Source organism: Diprion similis, chromosome 7, assembly GCF_021155765.1.
Source record: "Diprion similis isolate iyDipSimi1 chromosome 7, iyDipSimi1.1, whole genome shotgun sequence".
Taxonomy (NCBI): domain Eukaryota; kingdom Metazoa; phylum Arthropoda; class Insecta; order Hymenoptera; family Diprionidae; genus Diprion; species Diprion similis.
The window spans coordinates 2513324-2532712 of record NC_060111.1 but is presented as its reverse complement, the minus strand read 5'-3'; the positions used below and the strand labels follow the sequence as shown (position 1 = coordinate 2532712).

Below are 19389 nucleotides of genomic sequence, written 5' to 3'. Positions count from 1 at the left end.
CTTGTGATTCAACTAACACAATCCCTGCTGTTTTGCGTTCTGCTGTTTGTATTCTCATGTTAATCTCTCTTTTTGCTAAATTATGAAATTTCAAATCACTTGAGATGGTGAAAAAACATCCATGCACTTAACAAGTTAGACTTCATCATTTTTCACGCCTCAAGTAAAATATTACTGTAAGCATAGTTCCAGTGTGTATTCGTAAGAGGTTATGTTACCTACTTGATGATTTGAAACTTGTGACTTTGTTGACATGAATTATTAGTTCAGGAGGTTGAGGACTCCGTACTGAGCCAGGATGTCGGAAATTAACGAAGAGCGAGAAAAACAACTTGACGACTTGAATAGTTTTATTCAGTCGTCTTATGAAGAACTAACCAGTGTTGTGTCTTCGCTAGGATGGACCTTAGAGAGCATATCAAATGAGGTATTTCACTTTTTGTTTCTTTCAAATGGTATTTGGCACGTTTATGACGTTTCTAAATTTCTGGAAATTCACCTAATTCAGAGCCACACCACTGTTACTTGTCCGTTTGATGATGGTCATCGAGTCAGGGAAACTAGCCTTGGAAATCATTTGGAAAAATGCCAGTGGAAAGCTGAGGGCTACATGGAATACGATTTGCCTCTCTCGGAGCCTTGCCCATCTGTTAATCCTTCATCTTCAATTAAATTTGGTAATAAAAGTGGAACCGATAGGCTAATAAATGCCTTTTTGTTTCAAAGGAACAGTTATTCTAAATTCATTATTTGTAGATGAACATCTGCAGGACGAGGTATTGCTACAAGCTCAACAACAAGATCCTACAATGGTCACAGGTTGGTAGTATAAATTTGATGTCTTCCATTTCTCTATCATAATAATACAACATTCAAATAATGCTTATTCCTATTATTGTACAACAATGACTCTAAATATGATGGTGCCCCAACTCAGCTTATAGGTATATTAAATATTGCAATTTTTTCCAGAAGTATATCAGTGTTGTCCTTGGATTGTGCTCTATATATCCTTTTTCATATCCTTTTTACAAAGAAAAATCGACAGTAATGTGCTATTTCTTGTCCGAGAAAGATGTAAATAATTATTTACCATTGACCAGTCATGCAAAATCAAAATTGTAAAAAAATTTGCTTTGTACATGACATGATGTTTCTCAATCAAATATTCTGATGCTATCGCACCAGCAGCAGGTATCGGTGACAGATTAATTCCTCGAACATCGGACAGACTCACAGCAAGTTTCACTAGCGATGAGAGAAAAGCTGTTTACGACTACGTTATAGCCAACACAATTACGCCTGACATTGGATATGACATTGCTGATATGAATAAAGTGTGAGTTAAATAATATTTCTTCAAACTTCATATTTACTTCTAAGAATAAATGATAACGTTATATTATTTTGTTCAGAACGCAGAGAGACGAAGATCGTCCAAAAACATCCCTCCTCGAGTTACTGGCACAAGAACGTAATCTGAAACGGAGAAGAGCCAAGCATCGGGGTGTTCATACAAACAAAAAATCTCAGGTTGAAATATTACGAGAAGTGATCAATCAACAGATGGAAATGTATGAAGAGTATATCACTGATTCGTTAATAAAAGTGGATTCCAAGTCTTCTTCTAAGTCGGAAGCAAGTTCGTCAGATTTTCACACCAATTTCGAGAAGAAAAATCTTGGAAATAATCATTTCTCCGAGTGGCCGGGAAAAAGCTCCACCAAAAGCGATAAAAAGAAGGACATGCATGCGTTTTCACCGGGCCAAAAACCCGCCACACAGAACAACGACCCCAGTTGTGTCAAGAGAAGAAATAGGTCTCCGTCTCGAGGTAATGAAAGACAAAAGCACCACTCCAAACACTCGAGAGACCGTTCAAAGGAAAGAAGTCGGCACAAGGATGTGAGTCGTAGATACCGAGGAAGGGAAGAAAAATCGTGGATCAAAGGAGAAAATAATCATCAAACAGAGGAGGATGAAACGAAGGAGCGAAAAAAACGACATCGGTCGCGGGATAGGAGTGAAAAATATATTGAGAAATCACGGCGACACGAAAAATCTGATGATAGTTATTTCTACAGGGATCAACGTAAACGTGATACGTATAAGAATTCGACGAGAAATCATCATGGATTCTAATATCTCTTCATCATTTATGAGCATTGAATTAGATTTGACATTCGATCATTATTACGAATGTACGTTTAGTTATAATACAAGGTCAAATCGATAACAAAAAAATGAGAGATAAAAATATCGTAATAAAATTTTTTTAAATTAGATCGAAATTCTAGCTTCTCTCGCATGAAAACAGTATCATTAGTATTTCATCAGCAGTTTCCACTCGAAGCAATATCATTTTATCAGCCTTACTGCAGGCAACCTGACGTACCGCGATGCTCATTACTGCAACCAATGGTAGCTGTTGCAAACTTCATTACACTCACCTCACACAATAAAGTGAAACCTTCGAGTTAAAACTTTGAACGGTGCGTTAACGTTTTTGTGATGAAAATGAATTCAACGTTAAAAGAAGGCGGTAACAAACATAGTACTCCAGTATTATGTCAAAAGAATTTAGAACTGTATTTTCCACTATCCGAAATACGACCGGGAGATACATCAACCTTGCGTAATGCGATTTATAGCGACTCGGACGATGGCGAGAAAAAATCAAAACAAACGCGCAGAAGAAGGCGGATTCAAAACACTAAGTCTTACACTAAGCCCGATAAAATTAACTCCAGCTCTGATTCTGAATATGAAACTTTCCACGAAAGCGAAATAAATTGTTCAGACAACGAAGAGCAGATCACCAGCGTACTTCATAAGAGGATAGAAAATTTTTTTGAAAGCACACAGCCTGATACCAGTGTCAAGATCACACAAGTCGTTATTACGTCTCCTCGGCCTGGGGAATTATTTTACTCTCCAGAGCAAGATATTGGCAAACACTACGGCGGATCATTAAACTCTCACTTTGACCATTTCTCAGTCTCACCACCGCGGTTACAATATTGGAATTCGCCTAAGTTTCAGAGAAGTAGGTATTTGTTCTGCCCCAACACAATTCATAGAATTCATGTGTTGAAATCTCTTGTTATAATGCCTAATGTCTTGTTCTCAGAATTTCAGGATCCTAAGCAGTACAAAAGTTACTCTGGACCTGGTAGAAAGGAGAGATTGAGCCCATCTAAAATATCATTTTCACCCAAGTGGGCAAACCCTGTCCCATCCAAATACAGTTCACCGAGTCAAATCCCACCCGTAGTTTGTGCACAGCCAAAAACTTCACCGATTTATGAAACGAGACGTGCTACCTCTGGATCTGATTCAAAGCATTCGCATTGGAATCGTTGCAAAACACTTAAAGCTCCCTTTCCTGAGAAAAAAAAACGTGTGGAACGTGTGAACAGAAAGATAGGGGAGAAGACGTATGATTCGAAAAAGCCTGTAAAAGTTTTTTCTGAGGAAAGCTGTCGATCAGTTTCAATGATACCAGTTGGAACTAGGAAGCAGAGTGATAAACGGAAACTCCCAATTCAATCTGGTATACACACATCTTGTGTTAATTTATTGTCGGGATCGCCACTTCAAAAGACCAGCAAAATAGACCAACGGCATCGTACAGCTGATGAAAATCACAGAGGTGAAAGTTTGAACAATGATAGCAGTTCCAGTTCATCAGAGTCTATTACATCCCGTCCTCCAAAATCAGCAGTTAAAGTCAGATCAAACATCAAGATAACAGATGGACGATATGAAAATTTTTTCAAAAAACTCTACTCTAAACTTGATTAAATCAGAGTTAATAACAATCTTAGTCTGTTTTAAAATGAACGGGTTCTTATTACAAATAATTAAAAAAAAGCAAATTATATTGATATCAAAATTCATGATCAAATAAGAATCTGGTTTATGAAACAATTTACCTCATTTAATTTGCAAGGGTAATTATTAATTGGTTTGTGAAAAGAAGTTGAATATAATATATTTATTTTTTCAATGTAAGTGTAACAAACATCTTCCTGATTTTGTATATGCACTTATATTACACTCTCTTGCTTTTGATTATATTAGCTGTAACTTGGCTTCTATCAACGCTCATTGGCAGCCTTGTGTAGGAGAAATTAACAGTAAAATATAAAATAATTTGTAAAAACTGAGTGTGAAAATTATACTTGTCGGTAACGTAACGTTCCAGCTAAAATCGTATGGCAAACAAAGTCTTCTCATTTTTTGCAGTTGCTATTACCCAAAACTTGTGCACAAATAATTTATATAGTTGCTAATTGGCGATACTGTTTCCAGCTTATGATAGAACTGTGCATTTTACACTCTTTCAAAAACGACCTATGTATTTAATCTTACATCTCAATAACATGTTCTATGCCCTATACAACGAGTTCTTTTGGAATATTCATAATGCAGTAATGATTGAGACTCAATCATTCAGCCAAAGATACTTCCAACATTCACGTAACTAAAAATCCTGAATAATATAATGATTATTTATTTAGTTATAACGTACTTAGAACCTGTGCGATACACAGATAGATGATATAAAATATTAAATTTTCAAACGTTACATGTATTATATGTTTTAAATTGAAACTAGTATTGAAAAATAATATTTATATATTTACGAATAGCAATATTAATAATTTGAGTTTTACCTCTACGATTAGTGATGAGCATCGATATAATTAGACAATATATCGATAACAATCTTAAATTACAATGCATAACTTTCGTATTTGAAATTACCGTACTGAGTAAAAGTTTGTTTATTTTTAAACTGAAGGCAAGTTGTCGAACATTTGGTGCCCAACCGAATTTAGTTCAGGGTCAGAAAAAAATTGCTAATCGTACATGTGACAAACAAATCGCTGGAAAAGTAATAGTAGAAATGTTTCTGATCTAGAAAAATTATTATATGAAATTTGCGTGATGTTATGTCAGCGATGTTAAACAAAATTGAATATTCGATGCAATTATGAATTTTTTGGCACCTATTTCGGCTCTCTAATTAATGTCCTGACATATTACCATTACCATTCCTAGCTTTACCCACAGTTCGTGGTTTTCACAGATAGTTTAGCGCAAATTTGATAAACACGTACTAGTATCGATACACAAGCTTTACATTCAGATTCATGTATGTAATGTTGAAAGTAAGATTACTTATATTGCCTCTAACAATTTATGATATCATTTCAACACAGGGCTGTAATAATTTCAAACGTATTCTCAATTATCTTATGTTACCAAATATTAAAAAGCGAATGAATGAGACGAATTACTTTTGATCATATAAGTTTGTATTGTAGATCACTGTAAACTTTTGTATCATTTTCTAAAGTTTTGTTTTTCTTCTCCGTGTAAAATGAAATTAAAGTAAATTTTGTAATAAATGAACCAACGAATTTTTCAGTCACGTATCGTAACGATTAGGTAACTATTACATTTATCATTATAATAGACGTATTATTATCGATAATAAACTACGTTGGTCGACAACCAGCCGAGTTGCAGTAGCAATAGGTGTATCTTACTAGATGATTCGATTGATTCCCTAAGCACAAAAAGCTGGGTATAGAACATCACTAATAAGAATACAACATCTTATAGTTGCGGTATACCACTGACTGTATAATGTTAAATAATAATAAATAATAATAATCGTAATGGCACAGCTAAGACAACAACTTTGCAATACACGTGCCACACAGTACTAAGCTCAGACAACACCAGCAGGTGGCTAATTCACTAATTAAGTGAAAAATTTGATGGCTCAATACCGGCTATAAAGACTGTAAGTGAATTCCAGGCGCATTTACTTCATTCAGTTGGATAGATCAAAGTGTATAAATATCCAAAAGGCTTTTATCAATTTGATGTCAAGGTGATACAATTCTTTTTACGATTCTTTTGAGGTCTTAGCATCTTTCGACCCTCGAGAAGTATCCTTATAATCTTTTTGCTGTTCCCTAGGTTCTCTGGAATCCCTGGGCTCTCTGGAATCCCTGTCCTTAAAATCTCTCTGCGAACGTTGGCCTCGATACTTGCGATTTCCCTCACAGTAATAGCTGCCACCATTATGGTAGCCTCTTGGTCTATGCTGAAACGACGGATAGCTGAAGCTTTCAGCCTTGTTCATGCTGCTGCGAAGTTGCGGTAAGACTGTACCTCCTCCATTTGCAGAATCATGTCCTTGTTTGTCTTGGCGACCGCGACCTCTGTACTCAGAATTGCAGTCAAAGCTGAAGGAAGAAAAGTAACTTATCGATAGTAAGATTATGATTTTCCCTTTGAACTAACATTGTTAGAATTTGAAATAGTAAACACCTGTTGTTTCCTCTAGAGCTGTGATACCAGTAACTTTGATTGTGCAATGGTGGAAATCTGTGAGAATTTTGGTCCTGTCCTCCTCCCCCTCCATTGCCACCCCCGCCTTGTCCTCGACTTCGATGTCCGTTACTCCCATGATTACGTCCACTTGTATTGCCATTACTTTTGTTCGCTGTTGCCTTTATGGCAGCTAATTCTCTTCGCTGGTCTTCGTTTTCTCGACGTAGGCAAAGCACCATTGCCTCTGCATCTTCTAGGCGTGCGGAAAGGTCCGCTTGAAAAACTTGCACGCCACTCTCAACTTGAACACCAACTTCGGTAGCAGCTGGCTTCTCTGCCAAACGCTGTAGCGAATCTAATTTTCTGAAATAATAAGAATCGTATATAAAATTCTTTCTCTTTGAATCACACTGTACTTTAGCTTTGTTTTCAGGAACAAACTAATGTCATTTACTTTTTCTCCTGGTCAACAATTCCAATCAAGTATTGATTTTGCGACTTTGCTTCGTGAAGTGAGACTTTCAGGTCTTGAAGATCACGTTCCAAAAGTTCAACTTGAAGAGAGGAAACATTTACGGAACCTGGGCTGCCCTGAAAAATTTAATCATTTTCTTAGATTTACATCTACTTTTACCTAACATGTAAGAATGTCTTTTGCAGATAGATGACGCGTGATCACATTACTAACATTTCTACAGACCTTGGACTTTGCAAATCCCGCCACAGTATCTTCCGGAGATGAAGGATTGCTGACAGTGTTCACCGGACCATTTGAAAATACAAGTTGAAACTGCAAATCTGGTGAAATGGAAATACTGGGATGAAAGAAATATCCTATGAGATCCACTGAGTAATGGATGAAAAAGGGGCTCTAGCTGCCAACAAACCTCTGTTTCTTTGTCGCAGTGTTTCTACCTCTTTTTGCAAGGCAACTAGTATTGCTTGATGTTGCTCCTGCAGAAATTTCATGTTCTGCTCAAGTTGTGCTGCTCTATCTCCTCCGCCCCCATTTGTTTGCTTATGATATACAGCCAACTCATTTCTATTGGCCACTGCAACGAGTTCGGCATGAGGCTTCTTTGTCTGTATTAACAGTTTTAAAAGTACGAAGTATCAGTAGTATCGGCTCTCAGAATTTATTACATCCTCTAAATGCAAACAACATTAAAAATATGAAGTAAAATAAACGAAAAGGATACTTACTTGTGTGAACGGTACCGTCGGCAGTTTAACGAGAACCTTAGACGTCATCGCTATGATTATTGCTTTCTTTTAAATGAAGGTATCAAAAGCTTAACAAACTTTTTAGATCTGCAGCGGGACCACATCCAATTTTGAATCTAACAAAATCATGTCGAGAAGTATATGGATTTGAATCTAACAAAGCCTCGATTGATTTGTATGGTATCGTTGCTGCATTCACGCGTTGAGAAAGTCTTTATTATTGTCGACCTGTAAGTAGTAGCTGGTAAAATCTCTATCGTATATTGAGTTTATCATACAAAAATATGCAAGTAATTAAAATATTCCGAAAACATTTGTCTTGTGACAAAGATCTGTAAAAATAATTATGTCAAGTCAAATTACAAAATTATAAATTATAGGTTTGGGCATCTTTTGAAGATATATGGCAAAAATTTTGACACCTGTGAGCAGAACAGGTACAAGTACATAAATAAATACATACAATCACGGTGTAAATGAAATTAACAAAAGAGAGAACAAAAAAAAAAATGCAAACCAGGAAAATTATCGAACAATAGTCTGCCAAAAAATTAGTCAAGTCTTTACTGAATTCGCCTGTACCTAGCTTATATACTGAAAAATAGTCTGTTGCACTGCTAGTTTTTCTTGATTTGTTATTTAGATTTTTTACTTTTTGGCACGACGTACGTTTTCTCTGATACGCGATACGATCTGTAACGAATAAAACACCGGGTTTTCTGACAGAGTATCTACAATGCTGCTGGAATCCTCGCGCCTTGAATAAAACGAGGCTGGAAAATGCCGAAAGTATTGATCCGGGAATACTCAGTTCTCCTCGACACAAGGGGTAGGCATTACTGTTTGCCAACTCCCGATCTATCGCCCCGTAATTTGTAGGGTCCTATTCTGAATTACAGACTAGGTGATTAGAAATAAAAAAATGTCTACCATACAGTCGGAAAGAAGATGACCACTTTTATTTCTAACCATATGTTACATTTTTAAATAAATCCATTAAAGATCGGGGGAACGATCACGATCGTTTACCGGGGATTCCCGTCCGGTCGATCGGAAAACAAGGCCGTTGATTGGCTGTCGAACGGGGTGGTAGTGAGTGATTTTTGGGGTGCACCAAAGAGTTAGATGGTAAAAAGTTTTGGTCTAGTTTTACGATCTGTGTTGAGTCTTTTACGTTCACGGATTTGCGGAAACAAGAGAATCTTTATTTTATTTTTCAACACACCTGTCACTCGAAGCAGCGTATTTTTACCGCATGTTGATCAACGAAAACATCTTTTTCCTTTCGGTTTAGACCATTTGATATTCACAATTTATGAACAGAGATCTGATGTCATTTAACCACCGCGTGCACGTTTTTACGCGCGAGGTGTAACGATATAATAAGCATGTCTTTCCTAATGAAATCCATGGAGCAGTTTAATTATCTCAGCAACAAAGAGAGGGAGAATTTCTTCCTATCCGATGATGATGAGGAAGATGAATTTGACTTCAAGGTAAACGTAATTGAAATTCTTTCTAGGACGATGTTTGTTCTAACTTTTTACAACTTGACAATTCCGTCTCGTATATTAGACTTTGAGTGCCTCGTCACCTGCTCATCGATAAGGGAAGAGAGTAACTAATCCTCTGTTTCCACCCGACATAGTATGTTCCTGCGAGTCAGTTCAAAAATGTTGTCAAAAACGTACGGAGACAGAAAATTAAAATGAACGATGAACGGAAATGGAACTCGTTCGTGAAGGAACAGGAATTGCTAGAGAAAACGGAAAACATGCCGACCAACTTAGATCCTCTGGCGATGAGGAACATCAAAGAATTTCTGCGCGAGAATATCGGCAATGTTGATAGAGAGCTCAAGAGGCTCGAAGAAGATGCTATGCCGGAAATTAATCAAATTTTCAAAAGCGTTGACACTGTAAAGAATGCCGAGGCTCACACCATGGTAGGTCTCAATAGGTCGTCATCAAGAAATCCAATTCATAATTCAATCTTAGTGATGAATTAAAATTTCAGATGCAGGCATCGGTAAAAGCACCAACGACGAAGGAAACTGGTACAGGAAGTTCGAATGTCTTACTTACTATTCCAGAAGAGCATAATCTGCATCACACGCACAGGAAATTGGGCAAGCCAAAGTCCAAGCATGAGGACAACACCAGAAAGTCATCCTCAGATCATATGGTGCTGAGAAAAAATCAATCAAGGAAACTGCTCCATGTAATGGATGATTCGGAGTATAATTCCAGTCCAGAACCGAGCCCAGATAGAGTCAGTGATAAGGCAGAAGATTTTTATGCAAGGCCGGATCCAATAGCAGTCCAAAGAGTTCTTGCCATTCAAAAAAAGGTTTCCTCTTTGTTGGATGAAATTTCATTCCGACTGGACAGAATTCCACTTCCAGATGGCGACAGAGATCTTTCTCGGAGACTCCAGCGTGTCGCTGAATTTTCTGTTAGATTTTCCAGGAATTATTTGTATGACTTGGGAAGGCAAATAACAGATATGCAGCAACACATCCGTGCCATGTCCTCTAGTGCCCGACCAAGACCGTGTCAGAGGAGCATTGCCTTTCATCTTCAGGCCGTTAGTCAGAAGTTGATCACTGCGCATCAGATATTACTTCAAGGATTGAGTGCCTATTGCAAGCATATACCGAGTTCCATTGTCAAAGGACACCCTGGGAAGCTGAAAGAAATCCTGCAGGTGGTAATGGACCTGAAGGATATCTGCAATAAGGTTAACATTACCTCAGAGCATTATGGATCTGGAGACGCGGATATGCAGCCGCTTGTGAGTTGCAACATTCATTCTTAGTATTTTCCAAATTATACATGAAAACCTTACAGATGTTTTCGGTAATAATGATCTCTTGTGTTGACTGAATAAATTTAGATCAATGAGACTCATAAAAAGTGTGGCGTCATTCTCTCAAAACTGCAACTGAAAGGCCTTGGATCGGACGAATCACAATTAATGAGTCATACAACCCCATCTACGACGGCTGCTGCACAAACATCTTCACGATCCAGACGAAGGTGTAAACAAAAACGATTATCTAGTCGACTCAGCATGTACAGCATGGAAGCAAATGTTCCAAAGACACACACCACCCGAAGATCAAGTGAGTTAAACATAGTTATAACGAAGATTAAATCAGACTGCAAATGAATAGTATAATATATTCGGTAAAGTGTAATTGAATTATCCAACTTCTTGTCTCTTTTCCCAAATTGTTACAGGCACCTGCTTTACAAAGGAAAAAAAATACTCAAATACAAGCTCAAAGTTTATGCACTACAATCGTTTAGTGACTCCTAAGCAGCCAAATCCGAGCCCTGCAACTGTTAAATCGTTGCCCAAAGAAATAACTAGAGTTCACCCTCAAAAAGTAAGACGTCCTCCGAAAGAGGATAATATCAGAACAATGATGGACATGTTACCACCGGCTGACTCTGATGTTGTAAGCAAAAATTGCTGAACAAATTACATTCTCCTACTATAGATGATGAATTAGTACCTACCATAATGTTTACTTCATTATCCAGAGTAGCAGTATTGATGCAGTGCCAATGAACAGATATTTTTGTACAAACTCGATGACTGAAAAACCTGAAATGCCTCGACAGTATTCTACGAGACCAAAAATTCCATCGCATAGGACAACTAGTAAAGAATTGCAGAAAGTAAGAAGCAGCAAAACACTTATGGACGATCAAGAGTTGACCAAAAGAGTTACTATGATCACAGATGAACATTTATCATCGTTGGTACCTGTTATCGCTGATCTCATGTCTGTGATTACAAGCAAGGTGAAATTTTTGAATGGTTAAATTATATGTTATTAGGATTTTTCTTTAAATTCAACTTGATAAAAAAAAACGAAAGTTCCCATCATTAACTTTTTATTTTTGTAGCAAAACGACTTTGAAATAAGGCCGGTATCGTCAGCTTCAATGGAAACACTTTTGGAATTCTTACAAAAATATCAATCCCCACAAAGTGAAGCGACAAAACTAACGTCACCCAATTGCAATCGGTATTTTCCATCTTATTACATGATACATATTTGTATTTACTTTATCAAATGAAATTCCTTGTCCCGTGAGTTGCATATAATGAGTGTAAAACATATTTTTGAATAGATCCAAAGAAATCAGAAGCGGTTCAAAGAATATGCAGTTAATATGCATGCCGTATGACGAGGAAAAAGATAAGGAATCAAAATGCAGTGATTACCCTTGTGAAATAAATTTGGAAGGCTCCGACGAGACATCAGAAGTTCCTGAAGAAGTGAGGACCATTGTTTTATTCAATATAGAAACTATTCTAAAAATTTTATCGATAAATTGCACATTTATTTCAATTTACAGGAAACCACGCTCAGGATAGTTACTTCTACTAACGAAATAAAGAAGAGCCCGGTGCAACTAATAGCACCTGTATCATTGGATTTTATCATTTCTGAATACCATCACAGATACAAATCCTTCATTCAGGCCAGTCCTATGTATTTGAGCAATACGAACAATAAACCATGGGATGTTGTTGCATGGTAAATACGATTGGATGAAATATTTTACCTTATATATCAACTTCGTTCAAAGATCCAAATCAATCGAATTTCAATTTGATTCCTTTATTGTTATTCCTTTGTTCCAGGATCGCCGACAAGCTTGTGGATGAATTGATAGCTGAAATATCTAAGGAACTTCAAATGGACAATATTATACAAAAAATGTTTGATTTAGAATTTGAGGAGTTCTAGCAGCTAAGCAATTCCGTGCATGTGGAAAGATAACGATTCAAGAGAGTGAAACCGACGTAAAATAGGAAGAAAAAAAAACAATACGGATTCTGAGGGATTGTTAAAAAATTACTAACTTTTGTATCGTGATTTTACCTTTTTGTAAATAAACTTATCTGTTTTTTTATTCAATGCGTGAAGTAAAATTTAACCTTTCGCGATAAAGTGATGTTTCGCGCATTATTTAAAAACTAAAATGGCCGTTTTCACTTTTTGAAACATTTGAAATTCGAACGTTGACGGTATTCAAATGTTTTTCCTGAATTTCGAATAATATTCCGCTGTTCGAACGCCATTTGTTGTTCGAAACTGAATAGAACTCAGGAGAATAAAAAGTATTACAGATTCTTGATTAAACTTTCTTTTGAAACAGCGATTGATAAGGTCCTCGAGAAATAATGGCTGGAGTACATAGATTAACATTAAGCTCCTTGCAACCAGAAATAAAAAATTCCTTAATCATTGGTATAATAATCAATAAGCAGGAAGTAAAGATATTCCAAGCGAAAAATACGAGCTGTAAGTAAGCTTTTATTATCATTATCATCACAAATATTTGACTCAATTATTCGCTGAGGTCAATTTTCTTGTCAAATCTTTTCCATAAGGTGTTTCAGTTATTTTTCGACGTTATACAATAATTAATCAGCCTTGATGTTTTTATTACAGTCAGTACAGGGGAAAGAGGCGTGTGGAACTTCACCCTAAGAGATTCCGTCATAGATTTTGCCAATGTGACAGTATGGGGAAGCAAAGAGTACATCGAAGGATTGTATGCAAATTTTCGTATAGGACAAGTCGGTTTGTACATATTGTTTGAGGAAATGATTATACAGTATCTCGGCAAGATTTCTTTCTAAACAACTGTTACTTCTTTAAACGTTACAGTTGAATTGGTTAATCCAAAAATTAGCCTGCGTCGGGATAACGACAAGGGAGAAATGTTTGTTCCATCTGTCTCGTCTCAATTCAATATTACCCTGAATCAAGGAACTTCGGATATGCACATCCACAATTCCCCGGATCGGGCTAAATATGTTAGTTTGCTTGCCCTACCAACAAAAAATCTCAATCAAATACAGTCCTTGGATGCTGTTATGAAGAATATTGAACAAATGAAAGATGAGCATGTCGATATCATGGTCGTTCTCATGTCGGTTAGTGCACCAAACAGAAAATAAATCACATTTCATTATGCAGTTTCGTGCAAGAATACTTGATAGGCACAAGTTAATAATTTCACATACACCTCTAATAATCTTTAAATTTTAGATGACTCCAATGCGCCAGTTAACAACAAAAGATGGAAGAGATACAGTGTGTCGTGATATTGATGTAAACGATGGTTCTGTCGAGGCTGCAGTGAACCTACGTATTTGGGGAATTGACTGGGTAGAGAAGGCAGAATTCTGGCAAACCCGCCACACTGTCCTACTCCTAGCAGATGTCCTTATTACTTTCAACACGTTCAAGAAAAAGATGGCTTTAACAATCGGCACGTAATCATCTAATGTGAATAATATTTATATGTTAAAGGTATATCTAATAGTATGATTGTTCTTGCTTCCCTCAGGAAGGAAAACTTTGATCACGGAAAATCCCAATGTCCCTCAAGCTCAAATCGTCAGGGCTGCGACTCGTCATTTACCTGAACAACCTCTGATATCTGGAACATCAGAAACTAGCCGTAATCAATCTTATTATTGCTGTTAAAGCCTTATGCAATTACAATGAAATTTTACGGGATTAAAAATGTTTCCATGATTATTTTTAACTATTTTAGCAAATAGTGTCACCAACTTGATGACTGTGCGACAGATTTGTGAGAAAGTGGAACAAAGCGAATCTAATTTTGAACAAGTGCCGTTCACAGCTCTTGTTCATGTAGTCATTAACCAGATGAATTTTGAGCATAAATCTATTGTATCAACAAAGTGGCAAGTATTTTTGCTTCGATTTAATTCACGCAACATCCGAATGATTTGAAATCTGCTAAAGATTCATTGTTTATGTTTTCTAGCGCTCTGTGTAAAAAATGGGTACATCCTGATAAGGAGTCTTGCTTGAATCCCAACTGTCCATGCGGCAATGGGACACGAACGCCTGAAAATGTGTCCCATTTCAATTTGAAGTTGAACGTAAGCGATCATACCGGGCACCTCGTTGGTTGTCGATTAGTTGGTGTTGCTGCTGAGGATTTTCTCAAGTGCACAGTTCAAGATTTCAAGGTAAGATTACTTGTCGATAATTGAAAAGGTAAACTTTAATACAAATTTAAAATATTTCGGTTTAGGCAATGGCTTTGAAAGAGCGGGAGGAACTGAAGTGGCGGTGTCTGCTCGAAAAGTGCAGCATTGTTCTACAAATTGTTGGCCCGACAGCTTCATGGCCTTCACCTGTATACAATGTCCTATCAGTGAAACGGCTTGAAGAAAATATGCAGCCTGGTGAGACTGCAAGCAGCAGCGGATTATATTCTTAAACAGAGAGTGCAAAAAACTTGTTCATTAATAACAAACTTTTGATAGTACACACTGGTTCAAACACCAATCATATAAGAAATGAAAGAAATATTTATTCGTGTTTTTTTTAGTACATATATACCTTTCAATACATATCGTTTATAGTTTCGCGAAATATTATATTACCCGCTCAACGTTTCGTTTTGACTTTGAACTCGAAAGTAATCACTTGTTTAGGTAAATTGGGTGTTGAATAAAAAAATAAGTGACAACTATGGTATATAATACAGCATAATAATCTTCCGATGTATTAATCGTAGCTCACTTGATACTCTGGTGCAGATATAATTATGTAATATTATATTTAAATTTACAAAATTGGCGTGTGGAGTTCATCTGGATGGAATGGAACATTTCTAACATTTCCTGGCAGCACCATTGGGACCACTTTCATGCGAAAGTTGGGAGGAAGAAAATCTTGACAGAATTTATTGAAATCATTTCTAGTTTTTATTATTCCCAGATGAGCCATTTCTTTTATTAAATCCTGTAGATCTTTCTTGTAGTTTTCATATTTTTTACGTCTGATTACAAGTGATACAACGTCACTTAATACAGTAATAAACTTTTCAGATCGAATCCTGGTTTTGAGTTTATACTTTGGTTCCATTTGTTTCCACAAGAAATTATATAAGCGATCTGTAACCCATGGTTTGGGTCTTGGAAGCTTTGGTCTTTTATATACTTTGCCATCTACAATATAAGCTTTGTTAGGTTCCACTAATGGTGTTTTACGCTGGTTTCTAACAGGAGTTTTCTGGCTTGCCAAAATTTCTGGATTAATAACAGCAGCTTTCGGCTTTATAGTCTTTATAAAGTAGGATTCAATTCCACTGTTCTGTGGCAAACCAAATTTCTTCTTGACTTGTTCAAGTGCACCTTTTAGGCGAGCTGCTTTTTCAGGGTCTGTTTGAGTACTCAGTTGCGTTCTTTGTGACAAATCGGGCTGGTGAGTTGATTCTCTTTCATTGTAAGCACCGGAGCTTATAATTTTCTCTGTAACATCTTGCGCAACTCTGGTGACTCCCACGGTCCTTCCAGTGCTGCTTTTTCTTTTGTTGCTGGTGGATAACCCCGTACTTTTTTTTGTAGTATCGCTACTGACTTTCAGCAATGATTTAGAAACTTCCCCTACATTCTGTACCCCCGCCGAATCATGACGTGTGCTTGATGCAACCTCCTCCCAACCAGTGCTTACACTAGTCTGAAATTCCTCATTTCCAGAAACTTCTTCATCAGAACGACCCTTGAGCACCCTTGATAAACTACGTGTGACTGGCATTACCTTTACAAGACTGACAGAACTCTCAGGGATATTTTCATTTCCAGTAATATCTTCATGATCTTCCTCTTCATCAGAAGTTATCAGTAACCTAATGTTGGATTGCTCCTCTCCTACTTGATCCTGATCTAGAGGATTTCCGTCACTTGCAGCACGTGACTGGCTATCAATTTCTTCTGGGCCAGCCTTGCTTTTGCTTCTAGAATGACGGATCGGTAATCTTGATGATGGACGTACTGGCGTGTCTTGATCGTTTTTTCTAGTCATGGATTGTCTCTCAAAATCAGACTTTGGTGATTCGTGTCTCGAACGTATAAGTGTATCAATTTTTTCACGTTGACGGGTCTCAGAGTGAACAGAAGAACTGGAAGATTCCAAGGCTTGTGCGAACACTTGTTCCTGATTACTTCTTCGCTTTTTACGAAGAAAAGTCCCCCGTGATTTCTTAATACTGTCTTCTGAATCTGAATCCCTTTGGGATGCCGGAATGTTGCTCCGTGAACCTGTTAAAAAAATTAATTGTTCAACATAGATAGATGTGACGGTTGTCATGGCTTGCATTTTACATTGAAAATTGTTCGAACTTTGTGAAATGCCTTCGATATTGATTCCCACAACCAATGAAATAGTAGTATCGGACTTTGATTTATTAAAAAAGTTTGGAGTTTACCTATGATTCGAGACGGCAGAGTGCCGGATTCAGTAATTTCTTCATTCTGATTTGACTTCACCAACTCTTCATTTGCATGTTGATTACCCAGTTGTTCGTCTTCACCTTCATCATTCAACAATTCAGAAAAATTTGCTGTTTTTCTCTTCCTAGTTGCCGCAGAGATGGTTTGCTTATTACGGGGTGATATTGCTTGCGAAGATTCCGAAACACGCGAACTGAAATCTATAACAAATTGAGAATGTAGAAAACTACAATCAGGAATATTTTCAATACTAATAATTTAAATTTCACCTGCCCAAGTGCTCAAAAAAGTGCTTTACCTGTAATTGCTTTCTTCTGATTTGACTTCACCACCTCTTCATTTGAAGGCTGATCACCCAGCTGTTCATCTTCACTTTCTTCATTCAACAATTCAGAAAAATTTGCTGTTTTTTTCTTCCTAGTTTCCGCAGAGATGGTTTGCTTATTACGGGGTGATATTGCTTGCGAAGATTCCGAAACACGCGAACTGATATCTATAACCAATTGAGAATGTAGAAAACTACAATCAGGAACATTTTCAATACCAATAATTTAAATTTCACCTGCCCAACTGCTCAAAAAAGTTCTTTACCTGTAATTGCTTTCTTCTGATTTGACTTCACCACCTCTTCATTTGAAGGCTGATCACCCAGCTGTTCATCTTCACTTTCTTCATTCAACAATTCAGAAAAATTTGCTGTTTTTCTTTTCCTAGTTGCTGCAGAGATGGTTTGCTTAGTACGGGGTGATATTGCTTGCGAAGATTCCGAAACACGCGAACTGATATCTATAACCAATTGAGAAAGTAGAAAACTACAATCAGGAACATTTTCAATACAAATAATTTAAATTTCACCTGCCCAACTGCTCAAAAAAGTTCTTTACCTGTAATTACTTGCTTCTGATCCGACTTCACCACCTCTTCATTTGAAGGCTGATCACCCAGCTGTTCGTCTTCACTTTCTTCATTCAACAATTCAGAAAAATTTGGTGTTTTTCTCTTCCTAGTTGCTGTAAAGATGGTTCGCTTTTTACGGGGTGATTTTGCTTGTGGAGATTCCAAAACTTGGGAACTGACATCTATGACCAAATGAAAAATGGAAAAAATTACATTCATGAACATTTTTCAGAATAATAATTTAAAATCACCTGCCCAGTTGCTCAGAAAACAGCTCTTTACCTGTTGATGAATTGTTCTGTGTTTCGTGGTTCGGTGGCAGTGGATGTTTCAATTTCAATGTTTCTGCACTGCCTATAGACAGATTACTGTTAGAATGATCGAATTGATCCGATGCTTCTAATACATTTTCAAAAACATTGGACAAATTGTCTTCAGGATTTTCTGCCAGGTCCTGAGACCCTCTGATCGGTGCAACTTGTCTTCTTTTTTTGAACGGCAGTTTCCGGATCTTTTCTACACTTTTACTAGTATCAGAAGTTGATGAGGAGATACTTTCGTCTTGCTTGTCTCTGCGCTGAGTAGACCGATCATTTTTCTCAGAACCAATTGATACCTTTGATGATTCTAGTACCTCAGAGAAAACATTCTTCTGTAAGCTCTTTCGCTTATTACGACGCAGCCTAGATCTCTGCTTTATCAGACTTTCGTCCACGGGTGAAATATTTGAGCTATCCGAATCTGAGATATGGTTTCCTGGAATTGATAATTTAATAATGATATTGAAACAAGTTAACATTATTACAGTAGTTTTTCAAGTATTGCATGTGCAATCAACTCTACGGAATGCTAAACATGGGAGTAGATTGTCTTGTAGTAAAATTAACGGTATTTAGCTAAAAATAACAGCAAGGCTGTAGGGGAAGTATTAAATAAACGTGGGCATACCCTCATCATGGCTTTTGATCCTGGCTGCGTCAGATTGAACGCGCCTATCGAGTTGAATATCTGGTGTGTTATCGAGACCCTTCCACCAGGACTTTCGCAGCGGCGTTGAATCGGGTTCAGAGTTGGAATCAAGCAGTGTGTTCTCATTTTGAATTGCACTGAAGCGCTTCGATGGACGTACACTTACAGAATTATTGTCCAATCTTTGGAACCACAGTGGATCACCTTAAGATACAAAGTTTCGTTGTGAGGTGTAGTTAGCGGGGGGTGATTGTTCTTTGGTTCAGACAAAGTCATCAGACTGTCAATCCAACTTACCTTCACCGTCAAAGCCGACATCTGAATCAGGATCGAGTACGCCAGAAATCTCACTCTGAAGGCTTTGCCTGGTACGTCGACGTGAATTTCGACTATTCGAATATCGCTTAGACATCTGAATTCTTATTTAAACGTTTTTATCAGGTGAACACTGCAAGATAAACTTATGATCGAATACGAAGCAAATGTTTACGCACTTTCAAACATTGTTTTCCCTCGTGTTAGTGATTTGCGAGCATTTGCGCCGTGATTTGCGCACATGTAGCATATTCATGAAGAAAAAAAACTGGTTGTAGATGGTTTACTGTAATCTTCTGCTTAGTTCTAATTTGAAATAAGAGA

At 37.2% G+C, this 19389-nt stretch overlaps 6 protein-coding genes across 10 annotated transcripts; 4 read left to right on the top strand and 2 right to left on the bottom strand.

Moving 5' to 3' along the window:
• The first annotated feature begins 279 nt into the window (after positions 1–279).
• Positions 280–2481, top strand: LOC124408280 (U11/U12 small nuclear ribonucleoprotein 48 kDa protein-like). Its single transcript, XM_046885117.1, has 7 exons — positions 280–427; positions 509–677; positions 757–819; positions 1192–1339; positions 1416–2105; positions 2212–2223; positions 2298–2481. Exons 1-7 carry the CDS (start codon positions 299–301, stop codon positions 2479–2481), a joined length of 1395 nt encoding a protein of 464 aa, XP_046741073.1. The 5' UTR covers positions 280–298.
• LOC124408319 lies at positions 2290–3917 on the top strand. Its single transcript, XM_046885179.1, has 2 exons — positions 2290–3046; positions 3131–3917. The coding sequence occupies exons 1-2, from the start codon at positions 2512–2514 to the stop codon at positions 3802–3804; spliced, it is 1209 nt and encodes a 402-aa protein (XP_046741135.1). The 5' UTR covers positions 2290–2511; the 3' UTR covers positions 3805–3917.
• Positions 3918–4015: 98 nt separating this feature from the next.
• On the bottom strand, positions 4016–9448 carry LOC124408320 (hrp65 protein-like). Of its 2 annotated transcripts, none has more exons than XM_046885182.1 (7): positions 9361–9448; positions 7558–7806; positions 7242–7437; positions 7055–7152; positions 6809–6945; positions 6352–6717; positions 4016–6266 (listed from the first exon to the last, which is right to left on the bottom strand). In XM_046885182.1, the coding sequence occupies exons 2-7, from the start codon at positions 7603–7605 to the stop codon at positions 5924–5926; spliced, it is 1188 nt and encodes a 395-aa protein (XP_046741138.1). In that variant the 5' UTR covers positions 7606–7806; positions 9361–9448; the 3' UTR covers positions 4016–5923. The 2 variants fall into 2 exon arrangements, with proteins under 2 accessions (XP_046741138.1, XP_046741137.1); XM_046885181.1 differs by lacking the exon at positions 9361–9448 and adding an exon at positions 8161–8420.
• On the top strand, positions 8533–12405 carry LOC124408316. Of its 4 annotated transcripts, XM_046885174.1 has the most exons (11): positions 8533–8706; positions 8933–9074; positions 9227–9526; positions 9598–10371; positions 10474–10702; positions 10821–11041; positions 11127–11390; positions 11496–11617; positions 11724–11871; positions 11952–12133; positions 12241–12405. In XM_046885174.1, the coding sequence occupies exons 2-11, from the start codon at positions 8967–8969 to the stop codon at positions 12344–12346; spliced, it is 2454 nt and encodes an 817-aa protein (XP_046741130.1). In that variant the 5' UTR covers positions 8533–8706; positions 8933–8966; the 3' UTR covers positions 12347–12405. The 4 variants fall into 4 exon arrangements, with proteins under 4 accessions (XP_046741130.1, XP_046741128.1, XP_046741129.1 ...); XM_046885172.1 differs by lacking the exon at positions 8533–8706 and having other exon boundaries at positions 8727–9074; positions 9227–9523; positions 9595–10371; XM_046885173.1 differs by lacking the exon at positions 8533–8706 and having other exon boundaries at positions 8727–9074.
• A 216-nt stretch (positions 12406–12621) lies between these two features.
• Positions 12622–14906, top strand: LOC124408011 (meiosis-specific with OB domain-containing protein). The gene is made up of 8 exons (XM_046884646.1): positions 12622–12904; positions 13055–13186; positions 13274–13542; positions 13658–13880; positions 13959–14072; positions 14169–14322; positions 14406–14613; positions 14679–14906. Exons 1-8 carry the CDS (start codon positions 12784–12786, stop codon positions 14865–14867), a joined length of 1410 nt encoding a protein of 469 aa, XP_046740602.1. The 5' UTR covers positions 12622–12783; the 3' UTR covers positions 14868–14906.
• Positions 14907–15096: 190 nt separating this feature from the next.
• Positions 15097–19284, bottom strand: LOC124408164. The gene is made up of 7 exons (XM_046884904.1): positions 19048–19284; positions 18730–18954; positions 18064–18537; positions 17769–17963; positions 17476–17670; positions 16860–17084; positions 15097–16692 (listed from the first exon to the last, which is right to left on the bottom strand). Exons 1-7 carry the CDS (start codon positions 19160–19162, stop codon positions 15218–15220), a joined length of 2904 nt encoding a protein of 967 aa, XP_046740860.1. The 5' UTR covers positions 19163–19284; the 3' UTR covers positions 15097–15217.
• Positions 19285–19389: the final 105 nt, after the last annotated feature.